Genomic DNA, 19,109 nt, shown 5'->3' with positions numbered 1-19,109 from the left:
GTCAAGATGGCAAAACCAGTTTTCTACAAATTCCTACAATGCACTGTGTGACAAGTGTGGTGCTCTGGGGGATACCCCTGTGCGACAGGTGCTGTAGGTAACATGCACAACCCCGGCGCTGGGGTTAGGGACATGCTCATACCCTTATCCTCAGCTAAAGGCCAGGGTAAAAAGCTGGGTCAGGCAGACGGGAAGCATGGGGATCCATGCAGATCCCAGTGCTTCAGATGCCCAGCCTAACCCAGTCTGGGCAGTCCTAGCCTGGGCTAGGCTATGTGTGTGAATACCCTCACTAGGTGGCAAATCACCGTATTCCCTTGTTCATGGTATTTTGGAATGATGTTTACTTTGATATTTCTATGATGTCTTGTAAATGCCACCCCTTGTACTAATACCATGATGAGGAGAGGAGAGCTGGTCTTGTGGTAGCAAGCATGACTTGTTCCCATAGCTAAGCAGGGTCTGCCCTGGTTGCATATGCATGGGAGACTTGATGTGTGAGCACTGCAAGATATTCCCCTCTTGGGATGAAGCCGCTCTGGGAAGAGCAGAAGATTCTAAGTTCCTTTCCTGGCTTCCCCAAGATAGGGCTGAGAGAGATTCCTGCCTGCAACCTTGGAGAAGCTGCTGCCAGTCTGTGAAGACAATACTAAGCTAGATAGACCAATGGTCTGACTCAGTATAAGGCAGCTTCCTATGTTCCTATGTTCCTATGCATTGTCCTGGCTGTAGGACTTTGAAATATGTCAAATCCGTTCATTCCCGCGTTGATTTTTCTGATATGTCAATCCATAGTAGATTTCCAGAAGCTGTGCACATTCCCGATTTTCATTTTTGTGTTAGCAAAAACCTAGATAGGAGGAGGAGAGAGTGACCATCTGCTCAGCATCAGCTAGGCAGGGCAGTTTTCCCTCCTACCTGGTTCAAAAGCTGGGATCAGAATCTGGGTAGGGCTGGCTCATCCTACTTGCTGACGCTTTGCCGATGATCACTCTTCTAAGCTGTCTTAGTGACTTTGCTATCTCCCACACAGTTGTGTAAATCAGTCCTAATTTTCTTAAAGGATTCAAAGGAAGGAAGGAAGGAAGGAAGGCTGGCTGTTGGTCCTCAAGCTAATTTCTACTTAGGATACTGGTGTAACTAGTGCACAGGAGAGCTGTGATGACTCCCCAGTGCATGGGGCGCCCACCCACCTGTGGCGGTGGGGGCCCAGGAGCAGCATGTGCTCACTCTCTGCCACCTCAACTTCCTGCTTGCTTCCACCCACTGCCACCTCTCCTCTCCCTGCTTGCAGGCTGCCTCTTTCCCTCTCCTCCATGTCCTCCTTGGTCTGCACGCATGCACTGTTTACAAGAGGTTCCTGCTTCCTCATGTGGGAGCAGCAGAGGAGATGGCAGGAGCTGGACAACGAGGTAGAAAAGGCAGCAGCAGTGGCCGGCCAACCAGCCAGCAGTGAGAAGTGGGGTGAGGCAGAGCCACAAGGGGGAGAAAGGCCCCAAAGAGTGGATGAGCTTGTGTCCCAGGGACACTCTATAACACCGGTAGCTCTGCTCTGACTTAGAACCATCCATGTTCTTTGGAAGGCGCTGCAAAATATGCAGCTAGACTTGTGATAGTGATTCCTCAGTTGGAGTATGTTATGTTAGGGCTTCAGGTTTTTTGTCTTCCCAGTCGATACTTCCCCAAACTGCTCAAGCTGGAAGTTTTATAAAGTCCCTTCAATACGTGGAGATGTAAACAGATGTTCATCACTTTTATGCAACTATTTATTTATTCCATTTTTTTATATCTCTGTAAACTGCTTTGGGAACTTTAGTTGAAAAGCGGCATATAAATATCCGCTGTATCCGTATTTCTTCTTGGCAGCCCACAAAATATTCCAGCCTTTAGAAATGCTTTGGTTGGGTTAAAACGGTTGTGAGGGGCAGTCCACATTGGTGTTCACTGTGGAATGCTGTGTTGCTCACTCGATTGCAAGCAGGAGCTGCCATCTTTCTTAAAAACCCCGGCTTTCTCTGATAGAATTGGCAAGAGCTGAAAAAATATTCAGAACATCCTGTGTAATACATTTTCTCATTCACCTGAGGAGATAAATACATACATGAAGGATTAGAATCTAAACTAGTGCTTCCCTGGATTTTTGTGAGGTATATTTTTTTAATTTGGAAAAAAGGCCCTTCGGAATGCCCCACCTTAGGAGGCTATTGGGGCTGAGAACAGGCACAAGAAAGTGAAAAACCTTAGTGGTCTTTCACTTTTTTGAGTTTGCTCTCAGCTCCAATAGGCTACTGCTTCAGAGTCCTCTTTAGGGCTTCTTTTTAATTCACTGTGTGGCTCCAGCCACTTCAGGCTCATATAGTGAGCATGCTGATTTCTTAGTGTCCCACAAAGCAGGTCAAATTGGGCTATGTATAACATTATTAAGGGCAAATCAAGCCCTTTAAATGTTGGGTGGGGGTAGGGGACATGCATCCTTATTGCCCAAGCAAACAGGAAAAACTGGATGGACAGACAATCTTGCGCTAGCTAGCATGACTTGTCCCCTTTGCGAATCAAAGTTCACCTTGATTTGCATTTGAGTGGGCGACTACATGTGAGCACTGTCTGCTGTAACATGTTCCCCTTAGGGGATGGGGTTGTAGCTCAGAGGTAGAGCATCTGCTTGCATGCAGAAGGTCCCAGGTTCAATCCCTGGCATCTCTGGGTAGAACTGTGAAAGACTCCTGCCTGAAACCTTAGAGAAGCGTCTGCCAGTCAGTGTAGACAGTACTGAGCTAGATGGACCAATGGTCTTACTCAGTATAAGGCAGAACATGACTGTGCTTCAGATGTGCATACCATTGAAAGCAATACAATGTGGACACATGTTCCTGTCTGGCTCCACAGTCCCAAATGCATGATGTCCATCTCTGCTGCACTACTTTTGATGGAACAGACATCCAAGAGTACATCCATGTTCTTCCCCCGACCGTTTACAGATGACTAGATCAGGGAAGGGTGTCAGTGTTCCCTCTAAGGTATGCACACCAGTTGTTCCCTCTAACAGGGATTCCCAGATGTTGTTGACTACAACTCCCAGAATCCCCAGCTGCAATGGCTTTTGTTTGGGGATTGTGGGAGCTGTAGTCAACAACACCTGGGACTCCCTGTTAGAGGGAACACTGTCACACACATGCCTGGACTCACACGTTTTTTGATGTCTGCTCAGTTAATTTTAGATCCTGCTCAGGTTGAATCAGGAAGGCCCCATTCTGAATGCATGTGTGCAAACACTGCCTTGATACTCCCGCCCAGAACAAAACTCATTCCGCACACCGATGAAAAAAATTAGAGAGAACACTGAAGGGAGCACCATTCTAGTTGCTTTGGCAATGGGGACCATATGGGCTTTTTTCAATTAAAATAGCTTCTGACCTTTTCTCAAGGAGTGTGAACAATGCCAAGAAGGGGCAACACATTTAATGAAGATGAAAACATGGCCCCCAATTCAAAAGAAACCCCCATTTGACAATACTCTAAACTTCTGTCTACAGAGGTCATGCATGCTCAGGTGAGACCTGAATGAATACTAATCAAGTTGATTTGAGTATATGTGAATGTACTCTAAGATCCTCGCTAGCTACGGCCACATACATTCCCATATCATATTTTCAGTTGTTGCTTGCTGATAGATTTGATCTGCTTCCTCTGCCACCATCTTATCAGGCTGTCATTATTTAAATCATATGAACCACGCTCAAGAATGAGTTAAAATCAAAGGGCTTAAGCTTTAAGCACACTTCCTGTTGGATGCCATGGCATATACGTACATAATACACTTTAAATGGCTATTGTAAGGAACCAAATGCAGCAGTTCTTTTATATATAATGCAGTTTGATTGAAGAACCTCTGCATCCATTAGTAAATTGGCAGAGATCTCACACCACCTGCAAATCACATTTATAACAGTGCTCCATTTTGACACAAAGCTTAGTTTAAAGGGATAAATTTTCAACGTCAGAATCCTCAACAAATTTTAACTGTTACTGGTATTATGTCTCTGAACAAGACATCAAGCTCCAGTTCCCAGAAACTGATATGGTTTCTCCAATAAAGTATTTAACAATAAATTACTAAAATTGCTATAACAAAAATGAGTGTATTGTAGATTTTATTGCTCAAGATTCAACTTATTTGGGCCTAATTATTATTCCAGGATGCAGAAAAGTCCGTTCATAGATAGAATTACCATGAAGTTAGTCAGAAGTCCATGTCTAAAGTATTGATCCTGTAGGGTGTGAAAAAGAAAACTGTCATGCCAGGCCATGCCTATGCTCAAGCAGAAAGGGTCTGATACCAATCTGACAAAAGCAAACTAGATGTCCCCAGGTATAGCCTCTGTGACAGCACAGACTATATTATCTTGGATCTAGTAGGAAATACAGATGAGGCCTGGTCTGTATACTGTATACAGTAGGAATGAGGTGGAAGAATGGACTTTATCAATTCAAACTGTAGGTGAAAGATCACATTTTTGAATGCTGCACTTGAAAACAAAACAAGAACAAATCAAAACAAAACATCTCCCCTATAAGCATAAATAAAGCAGAGCAGGAAGCAGTGTTGGCTTGAACTTTTTCCTTTAATTTGTTGGTTGGTTTGTTGGTTTATTTTACTTACAGGAAATTTTGCACATTCAAAAATGACATTCTCTACCTGAAGCTAGAAGTGGTGTAGCCCACACTACCATTTCAGGATTTCACCACTTTATTCTGCTATATGTGTAGGCCAGGCCTCAGTCAGCTGGTTTTCTTTTCTACTCAGGAGCTGATGGTGGAACTATGGCACAAAACCATAGATCACTGTGGCAGAGATCTGAAGCATCTCATGGTAGGTTCAAACCACATTAGCCCCAATCAACTGAGTGATGAACTGTTCTGGAAACAAGATGGAGACAACGAGCCTTTAACAGCCAACAATCTATACAGAGAGGCGATTGGAAAGCTCCTGTATATGGCCACAGTAACAAGGCCAAATATTGCTTCAGCAGTAGAAAATCCTGAGCAGAAATGCGAGTGTGCCAACCCACAATGACTGGATTGCAGTCAAATACTGGGAAGATATCTGAAGGGCACCACGGACTGTGCATTAGAGATTCCAGAAAAACAGCAATCCCAGGCTTGTGGAGTACATGGATGCAGACTGGGGCGAGGGCCAAACAGATCGTAACTCCATAAGTGGATACCTATTCTTGTATGGAGGTGGAGCCATAAGTTGGGCTAGCCACAAGCAGTCACTTCTTGTACTCTCATCCACAAAAATGGAGTATGTTTCTGCAGCTCAAGCATGCCAAGAAGTGGTGTGTATACACCAACTACTGTTGGACCTTGGGAATGAGGAACCGAAGTCCACAACCATGCTTGAGGATAACCAGAGTTGCATCCAGATCTCCTGGACAGAGAAGATGAAGTATCAAACTAAGCACATTCCCATAATGTACCACTATGTTCGGGGCTTGCAAGAAAAGGGAGTGATCCAGTTGGAGTACTGCCCAACAGAAGAGATAGTGGCAGACAGTTTGACTAAACCACTGCCTAGAGACAGATTCCAGGTGCTTTGGGAGAAGATGGGAATCATGAGCCAGTGCGATAGATGATGAGAAGGGGTGTTGGAGATGGAGTTCCAGCGCATTGACCTTTTGCACCAACTATCCTAATGACCACTAGGGGCACTGGGAGTAGAGGTGGTTAGTGAGGGTCCCCTTACCTGTCCCTGCTTTGCCTCTACTCTATGACCCCTGCCTTGACTTCTCAGGTATTTCCTGTAGCCAGTCAGTTCCTTTCTCCTTGGAGAGCAGATGGGAGCATCTCTCTCTCCCCCCGCCGCCCACCCCTATTCACTATGTTGCTCATAGGTAAGATAGGTCTTTCCTATCTCAAATGTACTTAACCTAATAAATCTTATTTACTTTATACTGCACTACAATCTCCATGCTTGTTCTTGACTAACTGCAACAATAAGGCTCTGCACTACTTCATAACTGGAGTGGGCAGTTTCCTCTTGGTGCTTTTCTAAACAACCACAAACTACAACAGATCATGCCCTCCACACACTGAAGAGGCTACTCCAAGAGTGCAACATTCCCTGCAAGATGGTACTCCAGTTCAGAGATCTGTATGCACAGCAGCAGGATCAACAGCTGCTGCTACAGTCACAGAATACCCTGGCCAATTGTTGTGGATGATGTTGAGTGTCTGCTTCACCTGGGGAAATTTGTAGATGCTACTTCACTTGCAATTGAGTGGATCAAGGCATACATATAATCTTGGGGGTATGAACTAAGGGTAGGCTGATACCAACTGATGAAATGTTCAGCCCCCGCAAATCCTGGCTTGACATTGCATTTCAACCTGCCAAGCTCTATGTGGGGATGCCTTTGGTACAGAATGTGGCTGCCAGGTTGGTCTCCGGGTCATCTCAAAGAGACTATATTACTCCTATATTAACAGAGCTACACTGGCTGCTCATAAGCTTCCAGGGGAAATACGAGGTGCTGGTTATCCTCTCTAATAAAATGCTTGGTGTCCGTCCGTGGACGGACACCAAGCGTGCGTTCGTGCCTTGCCTGTTCTGGGCATGCGCGAAGCAGATGCCCAGAACAGAGCAAGGGAGGCACGAACAACAGGACCCGGCGGCCATCTTGGGTGGCCAGAAGCGGCCGCCCCGAAGAAGCCGGGTAAGCGGCGGCGGGGACACTGGCCGAGGCACGGCCAAGGCGGCGGCGGAGCTATGGTCGCGGCCTGGCCGCGCTGCCGAAGCCGGGCGGGGGGAGGAGGCAGCGGGGGAAGCCGGCCGAGGTGGTGGTGGAGCCGCCGCTGAGGTCTGCCGCCGCCGCCGAAGCCGGGCGGCTGGGAGTCCTTGGGGCCCTTGCCCGGCCGGGGAGACCGGCCGGGAATGTGAGGCGGGGGCGGCCCGGACCAGACCGGCAGCGGCTCCCCCAGAGTCCGCCTGGCCGCTGATTTGCCCTTCCCTTCCTAGCGCCCGTTATTCAACGGGCTAAAATTTACTTGTTAATAATATAGATACTCCGCCCCTCTAGTAACCTATAAAACCCTAACCAGCTTAGGCTCTGGGTATTTAAGAGAACGTCTTCTTTACCATGAGCCATATCACTCATTGAGATAATCCAGAGTGGTCCATGTGCAGCTGCCACCAGCCCGTATGGCAGCCATGCAGGGACAGGCCTTCTCTGTTGCTGCCCTGAGACTCTAGAATGCATTCCTCTTGAGATAAGAGCCTCCCCATCTCTGACAACTTCTAAAAAGTCCCTAAAGACTTATCATTTCACCCAATTTTAACTGTGGTTTAGAATTGTTTTAAGGTTTTTACTTTTGCCTTTTAACTTATTTTAAATTGTTGTAAACTGCCCAGAGATGCAAGTTGGGGGCATTGAAAGAGGGGGATCATCCAAGAATTGGTTTATATTTTCAGACTATAATGTATTGTATATCTATGGTACATTATATTGTATATAATGTACCATAGCTATTAATAAGACCAAAGTGAACCAAGAATACAGGGATGTTCCTTGGCCCTTGAGATGTGTCAAAAGGTCAACAGCTTCCAGATATGTAGAAAGGTTGGAGGCATCCTTGGGGCAAGACTTGAGGGTGCCCCCCTGTCACGGCTATGCACCACCACTGGCCTACCTTCCCTTCCTGCTTGGGGATGAGCACCACAACTCATACACACACACCATCCAGGCCAGCCACAGCCCTAGTGCTGGCATCAGAAGCACACCAACATAAAGGGGCATGGTCAACATCAGGGCATGGATGCATCAGCCATCACCCTTTCCCAGCAAGCAAGTGCTTTCTTTGTTCACTGGCTGGGTGCCCTGAGGTCTGAGGGGGTACACTGGAGTGGGGTGAGGTAGTCTCCAAACATTGGCAGCTGGGGGGGAATTATTCACATTAGTTCAAAGGTGACTACACCACTTATAGCTTCATCATACAAAGAATACATCACAGACTTGGTTCCATCAGGCTCTTGCTGCTGCTCTCTGCAACAGTTGGTAAGTAACACATCTTGTTTGAAATTTTGTGTATCTGGCCATTTAAAATACAAACAACTTTGTTAACCATCTTATTTTTCCATGGGAACTTTAACAGACCTTCATTTCTTTGTATGCAAATATTTCTATTACCAGAATTTTAAATAGACTTTACAGGAAGACCCATTAAAATGATTAGTGTTCTGTCTCAGTTCCTGCACAATCCCTAAGATCCTAATTTGTGATGAGTAATAATTGTAATGCTACTCTTCTTAATTTCCCTGCAGGGGTCTTTCAAGGCCTGAAACTCTTCCCTGTGGAAAAATTCTTTTTTTCTCCCCTCAGTCATTGATGGTGGGAGGAATTATTAAGCTCTAATGTTTTGAAAAGGTTTGAGGACTAGGTTAAGCATCTGAAGATTTAGATAACTTCCACATTTTTTGTTTCTTTCTTGGATACCAAGTGAATCTTAGGTGCCATAGAATTTAATTATCTGTCAAATGACATATATGGAAGGTTGAAAGTAACTAATCATATTAAAAATGAATGCATTTATATATTAGGTTACTGTCAACCACACGGGGATATTTCAGAAAAAAATATTAGCTCATAAGTTCAAAAGTTGAAATGTTCATTCCAGTATTTTTTTGAGAGAGAGAGAAATAAAGCAGAAGTCAGTGACCCACGTGTTGTACAGGCTTATGCCAGCATTTCTCACCAACCAACACTGCTACGGGTGTCTGAGGCAGTGCCAACAGTTTGCGCAAGTACACTATTGCACAAATACTTAAAGTTGTCCACTTGCACTTTGGGAGCACAATTTACATTGGAAACAAGGTGAGCTGCACTCCCAAAGTGTCAGTAGGCAACTTTAAGTATTTGCACAATTTCATTCTCGCACAAAATACTGGAGCTGTCTTAGACATCTGCAGTAGTGTAGTGATGGGAAACCGAGACGTAAGTCTCTGAGCAACTTATCAGCAAGTGTGTTTGTCAGGAGAATACACTAGAACATAAGCACAGCACTGCTGGATCATGCCCAAGGCTTATCTAGTCCAGCATCCTTTTTTGGGCAGTGACCCACAAGATGTCACTGGGAAACCCACAGGCAAATGCTGAGGACGTGCCCTCTCTCCTGCTGTTGCTCCACTGCAACTGGTATTTAGAAGCATCTTACCTCTTAGGCTGGAGGTGGCCTATAGCCCTCAGACTAGTAGCCATTGATAGACTTGTCAACCATTAATTTATCTAAGCCCTTAAAACCATCCAGGCTGGTGGCTGCCACATCTTGTGGCAGAGAATCCCATAGGTTAATTATGTGTTGCGTGAAAAAGTACTTCCTTTTGTCAGTCCTAAATTTCTTGGCACTGCACCGGGGAATAGGCCCGGAAAGGCCAAAGACACCCAAACTGAGCCATTTTTGGAAGAGGGATGGCTGGCAGGAGGGAGGGGAAACCTCTGTGGACACCCTCCCCTGCCACCACCTTGGAGAAGCCTCCCGGAGGGGGTAAGTTAGAAAGAATTTTTTTAATGTTTGATGAACCCCCAAACTGGGGCTGGGTGGGTTTCAGTCTGGGATCGAGCCGAACCGGGGGTGGTTCAGCTCGAACCAAAACCTTCAAAACGAACGAGTTCGATATTGAACCAGTTCAGATCCAAACCTGTTTGCACATCCCTAGATAACATGTAACATGTAAACCAGCCCATGGGTGAAGGAAAACCACTTTCATTTAGGCAGTTAGTTTCTAATGGTTTTGTGTCTAGCCCACATATAAGCGCCATCATTTCAATCCTTTCCCTTTCTAAAAGTTCCCTGGATGTTGCTAGGCCAGCACATATGCTATTTGCAGTGGATTTCCTTATTAAAAAATAGTGTTTTCAGTAATATTTCCTGCCATCTGTATTTCTTCACCATTCCTTCACCACTTCATTTTAATGATTCCTAAATGTTGCAACATACTTCCCAGAAAACTGTCCCTTTTTTCAAGAACTGTCTATCATTTAAAACACAGATTTGCTTGCATCCCACACGCATACAAAATCTGATGTTACTTGCATATTTATTACTGTAATTTTTTATGTCAAAATAACCAAATGAACCATGGTCTTACATAATGGGCTGCAAGCTGCCAGGCTATTGTACAGGGATGAAGCCAATTTTTGCTCTAACTCTCTCTATACAAATAGAAATCCACTAATTTTCATGGTGCTACTCTTGAGATTCTCCCTTATATGCAAATTGAATCCCTGGCACAAGAGCTGTAAACACAAGGGAGGGAGGGGTTGTTAAAGAAAAGCAGGCTGTGTAGCATACCATGCAAGAGCATACCCAATTTGGCCCATGTCTTTCCTGCAAATGACACCATAAATGCACATTCATTTATCAGGTACATTTGGCCCAGGGTGTTTTCTATGTTACTGTTCTGCCCAAAAGGCATAATTTATTGCCACTTGCTACATAAACTACGGAGCTAGATAATAAACCCTTCTCAAATAAAAGCATCTCAGCCATACAGGTTTCGAGATATCTCAAACTCAGTCATAAAGTGATTTTATAGAACCTGCAGGGGAAAGTATATCATGCTCACTTACTTCGCTAAACTACTCAAGGCTTAGAATACAATTCCTGCCTGCTATACAGCACTTGATTCTTTTTCCCAAGGATCTGAATGTAAGCATTTCTGACATGCTGAAGGTAAAGCACAGACAACATAATATAGAGGGGAGATGGACTAACGTCCGTTTCAAACAGCTTTGTGCCTGTTAAGTCTCGGCTCCTACAGATAATGATGATTGCACAGCCTACTTCAAATTAAGCTTCCCCATCCTAATCTGTCCACGGGGACAAAGAACCTCAACAAAGCCAGCAAGTGTGCAGCAAATTTAGGACCTAAGCATTCCCTTTTGCCTAGTAAGAGTAGCCTGCATGCTTTCATTGAAGACAAATATTTAAAAATACAGTTTACACCAAACATTTCAGAAACCAGAAGGAGAAATCATGGAAAATAGGGCAGCTCACCCTGATTTATGAATCAGATGATATGGCAGTTCACACAATCAAGTTTAGGGTAGGAGGAGATTCCTACACTAATTCAGGAGCTAGGCACACACTCTATTTTCAACTATGGATTCGATTAAAAACAAGTTCGGAGGTAGGGAGCTTGATCGTCAGTCCATCCCCAGCTGGGTAGGATGATTTTTATGCCTTCTTCAGTCAGAAGCTGGGGGCTGAGGGAGGGATCTGGGTAGGGCATGCTCATTTCCAGCTGGGGTCTGATTGATGATCAAGCTCCCCACCTCCGACCTTGTTTTTATATCACATGTGACCAAAAATCAGGAGTGGGACTAGCTCCTGAATTAAGGTAGGAGGCTTCTCCTATTTGAATGTTGATCATGAACTGTCATGTTCAGTTCCTGACATCCCCTAGTTCAAGGATCTCTGGTAGTATGGCTAGGAAAGCTCTCTAGCTGAGAGAGAAAGTCATTGCCAGGCAGCACAGATAATAGTGATCTAGACTGATTGGTTCTGTGATTTACTATAAGCCAGGTTCTTGTAGGACTGGAGGCTCGACCTCTTCTGCATTCACACAATCTCACGATCCTGGTTAAAGAGTTAGCTAGCATTGCTGAGTGCTACAGAACTGATTGTGAGAACTCAGAATTTCTGGGCAATCCTGCTCAAACTGCTGTGGTTAAACCTCATTTAAGCAGGATACATACCTAGGATCAGATAACTGGAAGATGCCCCACCACCACCAGATTAAGTGCCATGGCAGGAGAATTATGGAAATTGCTTTAAGTTCATCGATACCAATACCTATACAGATGCTCTGGACTTGGGAACAGTGTATCCATGTACAAGAGAAACAGCAGATAACCAGCTTGCCACACACCTGGCATCAACATGCTCTGTGTAACTGCCCTCTGATGTCCCCAGGTTCAGTAGTTAAGAACATAAGAACAGCCCTGCTGGATCAGGCACAAGGCTCATCTAGTCCAGCATCCTGTTTCTCACAGTGGCTCATCAGATGCCTCTGAGGAGCCCACAGGCAACAGGTATGTGCATACCCTCTCTCCTGCGGTTGCTCCTCTGCAACTCTTATTGAGAGGCATTGTGCTTACTTGTCTGCAGAGGCAATGCTGAACCTGGAGAGATGTTTTCCCATTGATTTGGAATGCTGAGCAGGCAGCGTTCTAGAAGAGGAGATGAAACTCTGCCTGGATGGAGTGCCTGCATCTGCAGACAAGCACTGAACGCAGAGTCCACAGGAAGCACAGCCATGGGACTCATCAGTACTGGGCATCATGCTTCCCATACTCTCTGTACTTAAGAAATCCAGAAATACTGTATTGGGCTCAAGTTGATTTTGAAGAGAGTTCAAAATGGGAGTTCATCCATCACTAGTTAATAGGTATATAGGAAGCTGCCATATGCCAAATCATATCATTACTTTGTCTAGATCCATATTTTCTGCTCTGACCTGCAGCAGCTCTTCAGGGTTTCAGACAAGGCCTTGTCGAGATTTTCCAGGGACTGAACCTGGGACCTTTTGCATGTAAAAAGATGCTCTACCACTGAGCTATGGCCCCATCCTTCATTATATATAGGGCTGTGCAATGAATCAGAACCATAATCAGAACTGATTTGATACAGCCCCTTTCAGCAGCCTTTCGCATCTCATCATTTTTCTAAATGGTGAATCAGTAATATTGGCACCATCCCATATGAAATTTTCCTTATTGTACTGGGTCACATTGAACTCCATCTCATGATTGGATGGCTATCTATGTTTTTCTCTGTTGCTGATGATGTCACAAAACTTGCTTGTCATTGAATCTAGTGATGTGCCATATAAGAAAAATGCAAAGGTTGGGGGCGGGGGGGGCGGGGAGTAATGATGTGATTGACATCTTTGCCTCAGTGCCTTAGATCTGTAGCTGCTTCCAACATGCTGCAATTGGTTCATTTCCCTTCCAATCATAGTGCTTGAAGGGAGGGACGTAGAACTGTATCTTATAAGATGTCTGAGCCAAACCTCCACCTTTCTGCGAGCAACTCTTTACAGGAGTGTTGGGAAGGTAACTTCTTGCCAAGGGAGGTTGCAGCTGAATATTGTTGACCCCACCTGAATGTATATAATCAAAGTAAAAGTGTGAGAGGCGGTGGGGGTAGGTTCTGCTTCTCAGAAGCCCTGGAACATCTTCATGAAATGTGGGTGGTATCAAGCCCTAAGAAGGGTCCACTATCAACTAAGTGACCTCTACCATGCTAGAAAGTTTTATCTGATTCTGACTTACAATAATATATTTCCGTGATTTCTCATTATTTTATATGGTCCATTGTATCTTATAGGATGATGCAGTGACGGGCTAACACTGCATCAGATGAGTCAATCCAGGCTGGTACAATAATCAGAAGCATGATTTGATAAACGCTTGCACTGGAAGTGGCTAGGATCCAATAATTTTGTATGTGCACAACCCTAGTTATCGACACTTACATAACTAGACGGTATACCAGCCCTTATCTGATATGAAATGATTTGATATTAAAGTTATCTAATATTGTGCATCTGCAGGGTTTTAATACAGTTTGATAGAAGTTTTAAATGTTGAACTTCAAGTGAAAAATACAAAATGTAAAGGTTCCCTGTTGCCTTTGAGTTTAGGACTATTGAATGATTAATTAATACTAGCGAATAATCTGCTTATTTGGCTATACCAGATTTATCTGGATATACCAGACCCATTAAAATGAAACATATATTAGAAAAGAGGCAAAATAACTATTTGGAAGTAACACTTACTTTCTGCAGGCTCTTTAGATCTTCTTCCACTGGAGGATTTCCTCAGTAAACTTCGTCCAGAGGTAAAAAGGCTGGTTAATTCCTCTAGGGGACTGGTAGGTGTTCTGGAACGTGAACCGCTCTGTGAGGATGACGACCCGTAGGTATTGACAGAGGTGTTTACCATTTTCCCCCCTTCTTGCAATATGTTTCTGGCTGTAGAATGAGGCACTGATGGAGAACTTCTTGAGAGACTTCCTGAATGTACAGAGTCATAAGGAGGAGGTCTTTTGAGACTTAAGGGGGTAAGTGACCGACCCATATTCACAGGAGAGGGAGAGGCAGAATGGCTTTTAGGATAGCCATGTGGAGACTGTGTTCTGTATAAGGTAGAAGGATGAGGAGGCGAAGAGGAGTGCCCTGGAGTACTAGTTCCATGAGATGCTGTCTGGTCTTTCTCCAGTTTTTGATGACTTGGCGTATGAGGTGGCAGTGAAGATGGAGAAGCTCCAGCTTGCTGTTTGATATAAGACACATTTTCTAACACTGGAAGCTTTGTGACTTCCAGTGGTGTTAGAGGAGATTCATCAGAATTTGGGGAACATTGCACTGGTGCAGGCGGGAATACCAGGAGTGGAGGTCTATGAGAAAGCAAATTTGGAAATGGTGGAGGGATATCACAAAGCACACCCTTGGGAGTGGATGGCACTGAGGACTTAGTGAAGTCAAGGTCAGGCACTGTGGGAGTAGCACACTGAGAAGAACAGCTGTGATGGTCATACTCACATGGACACTTTGAATCTTGGCCTCCGTCATCGAAAATTGGGTATTTCATTTCCTCATATACTGCCTCACTTTGGTCCTCCTCATCTTTTTTGAAGTCTCTTAGGATATTCCCAACCATTTCAATATAAACAGGCTCTTCTTCCTCTGTATCTGGTGCAGGACTGCTGACTTGCGATAAGGAGGAATCCCTACTTAGTGTCGACTTTGTGGGTCCATGCTTTTTGATGTACGCCTCATCAAAAGATGCACTTAGCTGAGTGTTTGGATTTCGTTTCGGCTTAGGAGGAGGAACCTTCTTGGTGTATTCATCGCTGTGAGGCCTTGGTTTGCCTGACACTGTAAAGGAAGCAAAATATAGATGCATGAGACAAACTTAATGAAAATATTTTTCCCCTTCAAAATACTTGCTGTGATCTGGTTATTCAGGGGTAGGGGTGTGTGTGTGTGTGTGTGTGTGTGTGTGTGTGTGTGTGTGTAAAACAATCTCAGCATTTCTCCAGCATTACACTGCAATGGAAAACAAACTGGCAAGACAACCACTTCGTGGCAATCTCTAATATTTTATGTGCAGTGTCCTAGTATTTATGCTTTAGTTCAGTGATCTTCACTATTTTTAAGTGGGGGCCACTTTGGCAAAAACCTTTCAACGTGAAAGCCATTTCCCACTGCACTGACATCCACACAGTACTATGCTTTTCTCAGTGCTGTGGGTGGAGGTGGGGGCTTTAAGAAAGACAGAGTCCTTTCTTAGGAACATAGGAAGCTGCCATATACTGAGTCAGACCATTGGTCTATCTAGCTTAGTATTGTCTTCACAGACTTCCAGTGGCTTCTCCAAGGTTGCAGGCAGGAGTCTCTCTCAGCCCTATCTTGGAGAAGCCAGGGAGGGAACTTGGAACCTTCTGCTCTTCCCAGAGCGGCTCCATCCCCTGAGGTGAATATCTTACAGTGCTCACACTTCTAGTCTCCCATTTATATGCAAACAGGGTGGACCCTGCTTAGCTAAGGGGACAAATCATGCTTGCTACCACAAGAACAACTCTCCTTTCTAAGAGCTCTAGGAGGAAAGCACTGGGAAGGGCTACAGCTCCCAGCCCTCTGTGCATGCCTTCAAGATAGTGTAGGGGCTCAAGAGGGCTCAGTTTTCCTTGAATGATACAGCACTGCACACTGATCATGGTTGTCTCTGCATGGTGCCAGAGAGACTCCACTTCAGCCAAAGCTTCACACAAACCCAATAAAAAGTTAGTCAAGGGGCTGCACTCAGGATTGATGGGGGCTGCCACTGGCCTTCGGGCCAGAAAATGTAGAACACTGCTGCTCTAGTCTTCAAAAATGTAATCTAAAAACCAACAAATTGTAATGTGCCCTGTGTTCAGGTGTCACTTTGAGAGTCGGCTGCCCTTCTTAAAAAACTGAGCAGATCTACCTTTTTAACATTCTAAAGTTCCAATGGAAGTCAACAAGGCTCAACATCTTCTAGGATATTAGATTTTCTAGAAGTTTAAACTTTGGAACAATATACTAGATGCTATTTGAAATTAAAGTGTTGCATGGAGATCATTTGAATGGAAAGGTCAAGAATTTCACATAAATTAATATCTCCAAATTAGGAATGTATGGGCCTATTCAGATTATATATCCACCAGCCCTCTCAAATGCACGGGAAGGGAGTAGAGCATGATCATGCAGGTCTTCCCCCTAGCACACACACCAGGTGTACCACCTTGCTGCTGCCTAATCTCATGAGGGGTGGTTCATTCCATGGGTTTCGATAGTGTTGAAATGGTGCATGTACACTCCTTACTCACATGTTTAAAAGGGCTGGTGAGCGTGTCCAAAGTGGCCCAGCAAGTAAGAGGAGAAATAGCTAGGCAGCTGCCAACCCTTTAAGTTCTGAATGGGACATCCATGCATGCATTACCTTGAAAGCAACACAGTGCAGATGGACCACCCACTCCAGAGTATGCGGTTAGATGTGAACCTCTACACAAATCATGCCAATTTTTGTGCATATCTTACATGTGTTATAATATTTCCATACAGGCTGTATTGAGCTGGTATCCATTTGTTTTGTGGAATGAGATGGAAGGAGATCATGCCTGAACATGTTCTTCCCATGCTTGTCATCTAGCACAGGTCAGTTTCTATGTCAGATGCCTATGTCTGCTGTCTGACATCCAGACCAAGTTATTCAATAGTACTACTCAGGAGTTACTCTAAAGGGCTATTTTATTTCAATAGGGCTTCTGTTGAGTAATTTCATCAGGATGTCAGCGACAACACTTTTCTCCTTGTTTTTTCACTGCTACAAACTCTGCACTTACAAATTCCACCCTCCACCCATCGCAGCTATCTCCTGCTAACCTAGATAGATATATAAACATATCCAGTGAGTTTCTAACATTAAATCTCACAATCAGCTCTTCTAGACTGAAAGGACCCTTCTACAAGCTGGGCCTCAAAAGAACTGCCAAAGAAAGAAGTGGTGCATTTCCACCTTTCTGAACAGATAATCCTGTTAAACAGATAAACCTTCATTCAGCCCATGTTGATGAAGCCCATCAGTTTTTAAATCCACTGGCAGGAGATCTTAGCTTTAAATCTACTGTTTTTTCAGAGTGAGGTTGCTGGACTTTTGTATTATAGGTACTTATTTTGCACGTTGTAAAGCATTTTGCACCTTTAAAATCCTGCAGGAGAGATTATGTGTCATGTATCTTCCCATGAACTGCTGCTGAAAAATAATACGTATTTGGGTCAGATTCAGACATAGCACGAAACCAAAGGTTGGCAAAACCAGAGTTTCCATTTGAAACTTTTTAACTCACACCACATATGTTCTTCCAACCATAGTCCAGCAACCTCCAGTTGCAGGAGAGGGGAGCCCCTCCCTGCTGCTTGGCTGCCAAGACCGATCCCAGCAAGCTCCATGGCCAGACTATGGACAAAGTTTCAGCATGTCAGCGGAGTGGCCGCAATTGGCCATGATCTTCAAGGAGGCATGCCAAGTGCAATCGTGCATTTTCAGAGCCATCTGTGCACCTTTGGCTTGGAAAGGGCATTTGAAGAATCAGTACAGAAAAAGCATTGATACTTTTGAACTTTGCTGCTGGAGAAGACTTTTGAGGATACCATAGACAGCCCAGGAAAACAAACAAATGGATCATAGAACAAATCAATCCAGAATTTTCACTTGAGGCACAAATGACCAGGCTCAAACTTACATACTTCGGACACATTATGCAAAACCCCAGCTCCCTTGAGAAGTCCATAATGCTGGGGAAAGTTGATGGAAAGAGAAGAAGAGGATGACCAGAAGGAAGGTGGATGGGCTCAATTACGGCAGCAATGAAAGCACCACCGAGAGACCTTAAAGGCCAAGTTGAGGAAAGAGCATCCTGGAGAGAATTTATCTATGTGGTCACTAAGAGTTGACACCAACTTGATGGCACTTAATCAATCAATCAGTCAAATACCATGCCATGGCATGCCATCACTTTCTCAGACAGTGATGGCACTGCCACCCTCCTAGGAGCTCTGCACCTAAATAGTCCAGCATAAGCACAATTTTAGGATGGGTTGGGAGGATACTGGGTGGCACTATTTCCTTGTTACCGAGGAAAGGGAAGGGAACATGAAGACGTCCTAGGAGGGGATATGTATATGAGGGAGGGCAAAGGATCCTGTGGGGTGTCCCACCGTGACCTGGGATGCAGTTGCAAGGGATCACCCCATCAAAGCAGTCCATGAAGACTCCTGCTCCACTGACAGCTTGCTGCCAGTAGGCTATCCTTCTCATGAGAGGGCCAGTTTACTGGGAATGAATGTAAGACCTAGGTCTATTGTCAGACTGTACACATGCTCACGAGTTGAGCTAACCCAACAATAGGGACTCTGCTTGTGTAGGGACCCCAACTCTCCATAGTAAAAGATAGAACAGAATCCTGCCCCCCCCTCCAAATTTCTGAGCCTGGCCATGTGCATGGACAGGGGGAACGCTGGGTGTGGGGACAGATCTTTAAACCCTTTCAAAAATTTTGTGTTTGGTATGGCATTGCACTGTATGCAGATCTGCCGGTGTGGGGAATTGCGGGAGAGGGGAGCCCCATTTCCAGCAGCTCCAGGAGAGTGGGGTCATCATTTCAGGGCACATGTGCCCACATGGGTGGCTTGGCTGCCGGGGGAAATGCTGTGACAGCTACTTGGCGGCAGTCACCAAGGCAGGGTGAGCAGTCACCGGGATACCCATCCCTGCAACTTTCCTCCATACAGCAACCTGGCTCAATATAGAGCCCCAATGACCTGATGCTCTCATGAGAGAGTGGTCCGTGGGAGAAGGGTTTTTTTATTATCACACATTATTAACAATTTTGCTTGGCAGTTCTCTCCCCTCCCCTCTGATGGTTCTTCTCATGAGTTGTGATGGGGTGTCCCCATGGCCTGGCACTCTTTTGAGCGAGTGAGGTCTGCCTCATGCCATCATCATCCCATATGTCAAATC

General features: G+C 44.9%; 1 protein-coding gene and 1 long non-coding RNA gene across 3 annotated transcripts in view; one reads left to right on the top strand and one right to left on the bottom strand.

Annotated features, from left to right (window-relative positions):
- Window positions 1-19,109, bottom strand: part of NYAP2 (neuronal tyrosine-phosphorylated phosphoinositide-3-kinase adaptor 2) — a 251,503-nt gene that overhangs the window by 63,214 nt on the left and 169,180 nt on the right. For both annotated transcript variants that reach the window (XM_053309357.1, XM_053309358.1), the window contains one exon: window positions 13,841-14,941. In XM_053309357.1, coding sequence (XP_053165332.1) covers window positions 13,841-14,941 — 1,101 coding nt within the window. The remainder of the gene's footprint in view (window positions 1-13,840; window positions 14,942-19,109) is intronic.
- On the top strand, window positions 12,929-14,897 carry LOC128350734 (uncharacterized). The gene is made up of 3 exons (XR_008319430.1): window positions 12,929-13,112; window positions 14,042-14,124; window positions 14,765-14,897. It is a non-coding gene; the product is annotated as an uncharacterized LOC128350734 (long non-coding RNA).

Source organism: Hemicordylus capensis, chromosome 3 (assembly GCF_027244095.1).
Source record: "Hemicordylus capensis ecotype Gifberg chromosome 3, rHemCap1.1.pri, whole genome shotgun sequence".
NCBI lineage: Eukaryota > Metazoa > Chordata > Lepidosauria > Squamata > Cordylidae > Hemicordylus > Hemicordylus capensis.
The sequence above is the reverse complement of the archived record's forward strand: the minus strand, read 5'-3'. Positions and strand labels throughout refer to the sequence as shown.